We start from the raw sequence: 9,732 nt of genomic DNA on the forward strand, positions 1-9,732 counted from the left end.
TGAATCTTTGGACTGTTTTAAGCGGCTTCTAAAAACCCATCTTTTCAGGCAAGCCTTTTTATAAATCCCCACCCCTGACTTCTGTTTTGTTTCGCTTAGTCTGTTACTCCCTATGCTATATCTTAGATTCATTTGCTTTATTTTATGTATGTATTCATATTTTGTGTATTGAGTGTAAAACACTTTTTAACTGTATGTTTTCAAAAGTGCTAATAAATAAAAATGTTGCTTGTTTGCTTGCTTATCTATGATTTTTTAAAAATTATTATTATTATTCCCTTGGTTCCCTCCCTGCTATGTAATGTGCTGGAACCTTTAGTAAATTGGTCAGTTATGCAAGGATACATACTTGTCATTCATTAATGTAAGGCCACACACTAGATTTACTGGATTTTGAAAGTCAGCTCAGTAAAAATGAAAGTATACTCTATAAAAATTAGGGTGTTTTACTATAACTGTTTCATAAAGAATGGAGAGGGACCCGAGGTGTGAATTCAAGTCACTCTGACTTCAACTTGAGTCTGACTCAAGTCATAAATTTGATGACTTCAAACTCAACTTCAAAAAATAAAAACTTAGATTTAACTTGGACTTGGAACAGTTGTGACTCTTGACTTTCTTTTGCCCAACAGAAATAAAGGGGAAAAAAATAATGTAGAATATCTTCTTTTAGTCGTGTAAACATTATTTTATTTCCTATACATATATGACCACTATCATTTTATTTTATGCATATGCGTATTAACGTTAATATCTGCTGGACATTAAATTTATGTCTGGGGGCCTACAGCCAGGATCTAGGGTGAGTCCAACATACATACCACAGGACATACACTATATGGCCAAAAGTATGTGGATACCCGAAGATTACACCCATATATGTTTGTTGAACCTCTCATTCCAAATCCATGGGCATTAATATGGAGCCTTCACAGAAGAGTGGAGGCTGTTATAGCCACATAGGGACCCCTTTGTGGCTATAACATTAGATTTTGGAACATGACTGCAGGGATTTGCTCCCATTCAGCCACAAGAGCAACTCATGAGGTCGGGCAATAATGGTGGGGAGAAGGCCTAACTCCCAGCCAGTGTTCCAATTCATCCCAAAGGTGTTGGAGGGGGATGAGATCAGGTCTCTGTGCAGACCAGTCAAGTTCTTCCACACCAGACTCAGCAAATCATGTATTTATTTCCTTGATCCTACGTGATGCTCTAATTTGGGTGGCTATCATACTTAACGTGCAGTAAAGTATCAGAGACAAACCACATCCCCTGCTACCAACCCTTCTCTGGTTTCCCCTTCACAGATTCCCCCTCTCCACCCCAAGCTGACATGTGGTGAGCATTCTGGTGCAACATGGCTGCCGTGCATCACACAGGTGGGTGCTACACATTGGTCGTGGTTGAAGTGAGTTACCCCCTTCAATGTGAAGCGCTTTGGATGTCTAGAAAAGCGCCATATAAATGTTATTATTATTATACAAATTTCCTTTAACTTCATGCCATAACACAACATAATAACCGGGCCCATTCCTTGGGCCTAGGGTTAGAATGAGGTAGAAGTCTATTTGATGGATAGTGCCTTTCTTAGGATATGAGATGTTCCAAGTAGTGCAATCTTCTGTAGTTCTTGTATTCTGATGTTACCCGGGATCCGTTGGGTGTATTTCTCCATCCCTTTTTTTTTTTACAAGTCCCAGGGCTCCTGTCAATACTAGTATTGTTGTGGTTTTCATTCCCCACATTCGTTCAATCTCTATTTCAAGGTCTTTATATTTCAAAAGTTTTTCAGTTACTTTTACTGAGGCATTCCTTTCAGTTGGGATGGACATGTTGATGAGTAGGCAGCTTTTTTCTTTTTTGTTCTTGATGATGATGTCTGGTCTGTTGGCCTTTGTCTCACGATCTGTCTGTATTGGCATGTCCCATAAGATTGTGGTGTCGTCTTCTTCTATTACTGTTTGGGGCTCATGCTCATATCATTTTCTTTTGTGTTGATGTTGAATTCTTTGCAGATGTTCCAGTGCAGGTATGTGGCAGCCTTGTTGTGTATTTGTAGGTATTCAGTTTTGGCCAGCTCAGGGCACCCTGCCACGATATGGTCAGTGGTTTCCTGGAATTGACCACATATCCTGCACACTGGGTCTGTGCCATCTTTGAGGATTTTGCTCCGGTAGTAATTGGTTTTGATGGCCTGGTCTTGGGCAGCGAGGATAAAGCCCTCTGTTTCAGATTTCAGCCCAGCTGTTTTAAGGCATTGGCTTGTCATATGTTGGTCTACATCTTTCTCATCTACTCTTTTTGGGTATTGCCCGTGCATTTGTTTCCCTCCCCATTTTTGTTTCATTTGCTCTTGGGCACGACACTTTGCTTTTTGTTTGACTTTTCAGGTGTGGATGGTTGGAGCTTCCACATTGTAATTATTATTATTATTATTATTATTATTATCTATGGACCTCACTCTGTGTATGTGGGTATTGTTATGCTGAAACAGGAAAGGACCTTCTTCAAACTGTTGCTACAAAGTTGGAAACACAAATTTCTCTAGGATATCACTGTATGCTGTAGCATTAAGATTTCCTTTCACTGGAAGTAAGAGAACTAGTCCAAACCATGAAACACAGACCCAGACCATTATTTCTCCTCCACCAAATTTTACAACTGCCACTATACATTTGGGCAGGTGGTGTTCTCCTGGCATCTCTTGGCAGATGCTGTGTCCTGCAAGCTTGTCATCTACTAGTTGTTCCATTTTGGGCCCCATTCTCTTCTCATTGTATATGCTGCCCTTGGGGTCCATTTCTAAAAAACATAATATGTCTTTTCATTGTTTTGCTGATGATTTGCAAATCTATCTGCCTATAAAAACAAACAGCAGTGATTCTATACAGGCTTTGCTGAGTTGTTTAAAGGATGTCAAAACATGGATGGAGTTAAATTTCCTGAAATTAAATCAAAATAAGACTGAAATTATTGTATATGGACAGTCTGATCTGCTGGATGGTTATGATAGTGCTCTTGGCCCTTTAGCTTCCTACAGTCACTCTTCTGTTAGGAATCTTGGGGTGATTTTTGACAGCTCTTTTAACTTTGACAAACAAATAAGCTCAGTAGTCAAAACAAGTTTTTTTCAATTACGACTTCTGGGAAAAGTAAAGGCCTATCTCCCTCCAAGTGATCTTAAAAGGGTAATTCATGCGTTTATTACCTCTCGTCTAGATTATTATAACTCTTTGTATGTTGGCATAGCTCAGTCGTCGCTTCGTCACCTGCAGCTTGTACAAAATGCAGCTGCTCGCCTGCTGACAGGAAAGAAGCTACGTGATCACTTAACGCCTGTACTGGCCTCCCTTCATTGGCTTCCTGTCTGTTTTAGGATCCAGTTTAAGATTTTATTACTTGTTTTCAAGTCGTTAAATGGGCTGGCACCATCTTATTTATCTGAGCTAATATATTATCATACACCAGTCAGAGCACTCAGGTCAGCAAACCAGATGCTCTTACATGTTCCGCGATCCCGGCTTAAGAATAGGGGTGACAGAGCCTTTGCAGTTGCTGCCCCTGATCTCTGGAACAACTTACCAATACACATAAGATCTGCTCAGACCCTAGAGACTTTTAAATCTTGGTTAAAGACCTACCTCTTCTCACTGGCATTCAATTCAAGTTGAGCTAGACACTGTGATTTTATTGTGGAAATATACTTTTACGCTTGTGTTTTATTGTTTACATTTTAATTCCTTTATTTTACTTTTACATTTATTTTTATATTCATATGTGTTACTTATTTTATATTGTATTTTAAGCTTGTGCAGCACTTTGGTTCAACTGTGGTTGTTTTAAATGTGCTATATAAATAAACTTGACTTGACTTGACTTGACTTGTTGATTTCCATGATGGTTATTGGTGCTGTTACCCAGATATGGTGGCTTGCTGATACTTTGGAACTAAGGAAATTTCGCCTTACCTACTATGGATATTAAAATGAAATTACCTGGTTACCATGATTTGATATGAGGCTCAGCATTTGGATGAGGGACATTAGTAGGGTACCCTGTCTGCTAAACATAAAGTCTGAGAGACCTGGTTCTGGCAAAAATGCACTCTATCTCATGTTGGGATCCTGGCGGTGGTAGTGCACAGTCTCACCTGGTAAAGATAGATCAGTCCATGTCATAACTGTCTCACTGGAGACTTCCTTTCTGGCTAAAGTTCTCTGTCCAGTGGAGGACCTGTTTTTTTGTTTTTTGTTTTTATTTATGAGGCCAATTCATAAAATCTAGGTATAAATGGTTAACTGGTGGTATCTATAAGACCTGTAAATTAATAACAGAAACATCTAAAAAACCCTGTAAAATGTTTGTTTCGTTGCTTTGCCAGCAACTGGGAGGAGGGAGAGGTAGGAGAGGTGGAATTCCTCAAGAGAATGTCATAACAGGGAGGGGGAGGCAAGAAAAGATCTATGAGGAGCCGTTCAAGCCAAGGAAGGCTGCCTAAAGATATGTGTGCATTCTGCAAAATTTACAGCCATTGGAAAAATTAATGCTCAAATCGACCAACCCCCTCAGCTCCAGTTGCTCAGGATTTTCACTAGAGAATGTCTGCAACTCACAGTTGACTGTTATAGAAGGAATTTTTCAGGCAAACCCGTTAAATTGATAACTCATACAGGAGCCTTTTGCTCATATGTGTTCTGATGTTCTCCCACACAACTCCCCTTCTCACGTCCCTACACTGGCTTTCAGAAGCTGTTCGCATCCAGTTTAAGACTCTGGTGCTAGCCTACAGGGCAGCGAAAGGAACAGCTCCTTCCTATCTCCAGGCCATAGTCAAGCCCTACACCCCCGCCTGACCACTTCGCTCTGCTGCCTTGGGACGCCTGGTTGCCCTGTCGCTCGGAGGCCCCTGCTGCCGATCAACCTGGTCACGGCTCTTTTCTGTCCTGGCCTAATATCAGGACAGAAGAGTCGCTGCCCATCTTTCGGCGCAGGTTGAAATCTCACCTGTTCAAGAAGTACTACCCTGTTACTTGCTCTTAGCACTTATTGTATTCACTCATTTAAAAAAAAATTATTTCTTGCGCTTTTACTTTAGCACTGGTTTTGCTCTTAGATGCTTGTTTAGAGAGAAGATGCACTTATGACCTCTGATGACTAGTGGTTCTCCTGATTTCCTATGTTAAATGCACTTATTGTAAGTCAATTTGGATAAAAGTGTCGGCTAAATGACTGTAATGTAATGTAATGTAATGTAATGTAATGTAATGTAATGATGTATGTTTGCAGACTTTTGGGGAGACAGTTTTCATGAAAGGTATATCAGAACATAAACCTGTACAGGTCACCATAGACCCTACTTCTAATGATCACACTTTATTATTATTGTCTATGTCTACTCCAGTGACCTTGTTAGGAAGAGATCTCCTCTGTAAATTAGGAGCTGTGATTAATTGTACCCCTGGCAATGCATTTTTGGAATTACATCAGACCTCACTTGATACATTACAAAAAACAGTTTCACACATGACAACTCAATATCTACTGATAGAAGAACAGGCTAAGATGCTCGTCACATTGAGGGATCCATATTGTCTATAGGCGCAGCATCCTATTGATGCATAAAATCTGCCAGATCTGTTAAGATTATGGTAGATCCATCTAAACCAAAAAAAAACCCTAAAAGAAAACCATTTCCTTTGAAACCAGAGCAAATTAAGGGTCTCAGACCAGTCATTGCTTCTTTGTTGGAACAAGGGAAAATCGCTCTACGCAAATCACCTGATTAGGAAAAGTACTGGTGACAAAATACAATGGAGGATGATACTATATGATCTTTGGAGAGTTAATGAAATAGTAATTACCACTTTTCCAGCAGTGCCTAACCCTGCAACTATACTTTCCACTATTTCAACTAACGCTGAGTATCTCTCATGCATTGATACAAACTCAGCTTATCATTCTGTAGCTGTGGCTGAGAAACCTCAGTACCTTTTTCCATTCACATTTGATGTTGAATAATATGTGTATAAAGTTTTGCCACAAGGATTTACATACATCACTGCCTTTTTGTTTTCACAGATACTAAAGGAAGCCCTCTCAGCTCTTACATTCCACCGAGGCTCCACATTGGTGCAATATTTGGATGATTTGTGTTTGGCTACACCCACTGAGGAAGGTTGCCTTTCTGATGTTAGACTTCTCTTGCCTGCCTTGGTCCAAAAAAGTCAAAAAGTTTCTAAGTCGAAATTCCAGCAATGCTCGAAGTGAATAACATATTTACATCATTATATTTCCAAAGGACATAGACATCTGACTACAAATAAAAAAGATGCATTATGCAAAGCCCCACAGCCAGTCATGAAGGGCCAGATGAGAACGTTTTAGGTCTAACAGGCTATTGAAGGTGGTGGATTCCCGATTAAGCCCTTCTGTCACGTCCTTTACAGCAGGCCACAGCATTGGACATACCCAAATAAATTGAATGGACTGACAACATGCTGACAACTCCCCCCCCCCCTTTTTTTTCTCCCCTATTGTATCTAGACAATTAACGCACTCCTCTGAGCCGTCCCGATCCCGCTGCTCCACCCCCTCTGCCAAAACTACCACATGCCTCCTCTGATACATGTGGCGTCGCTAGCCGCTTCTTTTCACCTGTCAGTGAGGAGTTCCACTAGGGGGACGTAGCACGTGGGAGGATCACACTATTCCCCCAGTTACCCCTCCCTCCAAACAGGCGCCCCGACCAACCAGAGGAGGCGCTAGTACAGCGACCAAGACACATACCCACATCCGGCTTCCCACCCGCAGACACTGCCAATTGTGTCTATAGGGATTCCCGACCAAGCCGGAGGTAACGCAGGAATTCGAACCAGTGATCCCTGTCTTGGTAGGCAATGGAATAGACCATCACACCACCCGGATGCCCCGACAATTTTTATTTTAACTTGTTGAAAGCCTCCCTGACCTCTGCCCCATCCTTAGCCCTTGCAGACCCCACCAAAGTTCTTCAATTTTATTGTCACAAACGTTTTCATTTTGCTTAAGCCACTTTGACCCAATTGCATGGTGATTCACAATGTCTCATAGCTCATTATTCTACACAATTAGGTGCTGTGGCCCGTGCTATGCTATATTGTGTCAGTGCATGTGCTGCAGCAGCATGCAGTGTCTGGCTTTCTTATTTTGTATGTTTATCATGCAGTGGAAGCCTTGTTGACACAAGGCTATAGACAACATGTAACAGAATTATGTTTCTCTGAGTGGATCAAGTCAGACATCATAATAAAACACTGTTATCTCTGAGCAATGCTACACTTTCGCCAACAAAAGAGGATGGTATGCCACATGATTGTGGAATAGTCTTACATATTTGCTCCCATGCTAGGTCTGACCTTTTAGACACTGTTTGATAATTACTATATGGTTCCTCCATCAGTAAAATACACTCTTGAATATTTTCTGTTTTGCAAGGCAAAACACAATTCTCTTGGTATCTGTAATTAAGATAAAATTAAATTGGATTAAAAAGACATTGAGACTTGTTTAGGGATTAAAAATGAAAGTTAAGGTGGTTGTCCTTACTTCAGTTTCGGTGGATTTAAAATCATCTGGTAGTCACAGTAGTTCATTTGATGCAAATCCCAGCATTCCCTTCAAAACAAATGGGATCCTGAATGCACAGAAAACATGAATGTAAATGTGGTCACAATTTCTGACAGCCGCTAATTTTGGAACACCAGCAAGGTAATGCAGTCATGGCATGCAATTTTGGAGGCAGAAGGCTGCACAACAATGTCATCCAACATGGTAATACTGAACATTATTTCAGGCTACATCAAACATTTAATTAAACCCAATTAATAGATAATGTTTAGCTTGTATTTTAGCAACTATTTATTTCTTTAACCCATTCTATGTGCCAGTTCTCCCTCCTTCTTCCTCCCTTTATTTTTTGGCAGACTTGATGCATTTCCAGTGGAGGTGTCACTATGTTTGAATGTTTGTCAAGTTCCCCCGCATCAATGAAAAATAGCATATAGAGAAGCAATTACAGAACGCTAATGAATTGAATGCCTGGTGCTCCAAAAATGCCAGTGGGAAAAGGTATCAAACATGGCATTTTTGTAGCATGGAAAAAAATTATGGATAGCCAATTTACTGACTTTTGACTTAACTCAACCTGATCAGTGAAACCTGTGACTTGACTCAGACTTCAGTGCCAAAACTTTAGACTTAATTTTTACTTGCAAATAAATGACTTGGTCCCAAATCTGAGAGGGACAGTTGCTTTTCAATAATAAACATTTTGGGAAATACAAGCATTTATGTGACATTTAATTCCACTCAAGTCACTCATTAAAGTCTCACATAATGCTATCAAATATGTTAATGATTTTTTGTCTAATTTCTTTAATCTGAAGTCCGTAGATGACAGCATTGAGAACAGAAGGGACAACTATGACCATGATGGATGCCAGCTTCCTCTGGTCAGACAACTGAGGGAAACGGTGCAGGATTACAAAAGTGAAACCTGTGACCAATTGAATGGCATAGGCCGCTAGGTGTGAGGCACATGTCTGCAGTGCTCGGCTGTTTACCACCTTCCTCTTCCTAGTCACACACACCATAGCAATCTTTACATAGGTTAGAGTTATACTCAAAATGGATGAGCCTAGTAGGATTACAGTGTAGCAGAGGCCGTAGATATTATTAGAGCTGACATTTTGACAGGAGAGCTTAAACAACGAGGCGTTGTCACAGAATGGGTGTGACACAGTCTGTCTGCAGTGTGAAAGACGGATAGTGAGACCTAAGAGGATCCCCACCATGACAAGGATTACTCCCCAAGCCAACACAGTTAGTATCACCACCATCCTATTGGTCATAATGGTGGCATAGCGCAGTGGGAAGCAGATGGCCACATACCGGTCAAAGGCCATCACCATAAGTATCGTGTGAGCAGTGCCTATATGGAGATGATAACAGAATGCTTGAATGACACACTCTGTATAATAAATATAACGTTCTGTGCTTGCTACAAAAATGTCACTCAGTAAGCGAGGTATAATGGTTGTGGCCCCCAAAATATCATTAATACTCATGTTACAGAAGAGCAGATACATGGGCTGATAGAGACTCCTCTCTTGTAAGATCAGCGCCACCAGGCCGATGTTGGACACTACGGTGAAAATGTAGATGATGAGGAAGAAGTTGAAGGTGAGAAAAAAGAAGTGGGGAGGGACATTTAACCCCTCTAGGAGAAGGACATCACTGAAAGTCTGGTTCTTCATACTGAGAAGACCCTGTGGAGAAAAAGACAATATTCTGGTGGAAACTTATTTTTTAAAATATGATTGTGTTCTTCAGAATGAGTTAAGACTATTAATGCCGTGCAGGAGGTAGCATCAAGCTATAGATAAAATACATCCATACATTTTTAAAGACAATTGAAACTAATATTAAAAAAGGGACTGAATGTAATGCATAAAATGCATGCAGCATCTTTGTTAAGGTACAAAATTACAGTTTGCATTGACAGATTTACAAGTCAAGGTAAAGGTACAGGAATATGTATCATAGTTTAAATCAGTACTGACAAGATTAGATTAATTTCAATCATTCCTATTGGTAATTTTAATCCAATTCGTTGTTTTAAAATGCAACAGTAAAATATTAGGTATTGAATAGTGGGTACACTTTATGATTACAGATAAAGTCTAACATGAGCTA

General features: G+C 40.2%; 1 protein-coding gene across 1 annotated transcript; it reads right to left on the bottom strand.

The window, feature by feature from the left end:
* Nucleotides 1-531: 531 nt before the first annotated feature.
* Nucleotides 532-9,293, bottom strand: LOC130116356 (olfactory receptor 52N2-like). Its single transcript, XM_056284272.1, has 2 exons — nucleotides 8,398-9,293; nucleotides 532-613 (listed from the first exon to the last, which is right to left on the bottom strand). The coding sequence occupies exons 1-2, from the start codon at nucleotides 9,291-9,293 to the stop codon at nucleotides 532-534; spliced, it is 978 nt and encodes a 325-aa protein (XP_056140247.1).
* Nucleotides 9,294-9,732: the final 439 nt, after the last annotated feature.

Source organism: Lampris incognitus, chromosome 8, assembly GCF_029633865.1.
Source record: "Lampris incognitus isolate fLamInc1 chromosome 8, fLamInc1.hap2, whole genome shotgun sequence".
Lineage (NCBI taxonomy): Eukaryota > Metazoa > Chordata > Actinopteri > Lampriformes > Lampridae > Lampris > Lampris incognitus.

Bases quoted from the DNA above. Each gene is read 5' to 3' on its own strand.
- LOC130116356 (XM_056284272.1), bottom strand. From the start codon at position 9,293: ATGAAGAACCAGACTTTCAGTGATGTCCTTCTCCTAGAGGGGTTAAAT. The intron at 614-8,397 runs AATCATTAACAT...GCAAAAGAAAGT, and splicing joins ATTAAAGAAATTAGACAAAA to CAAGAGTCACAACTGTTCCA.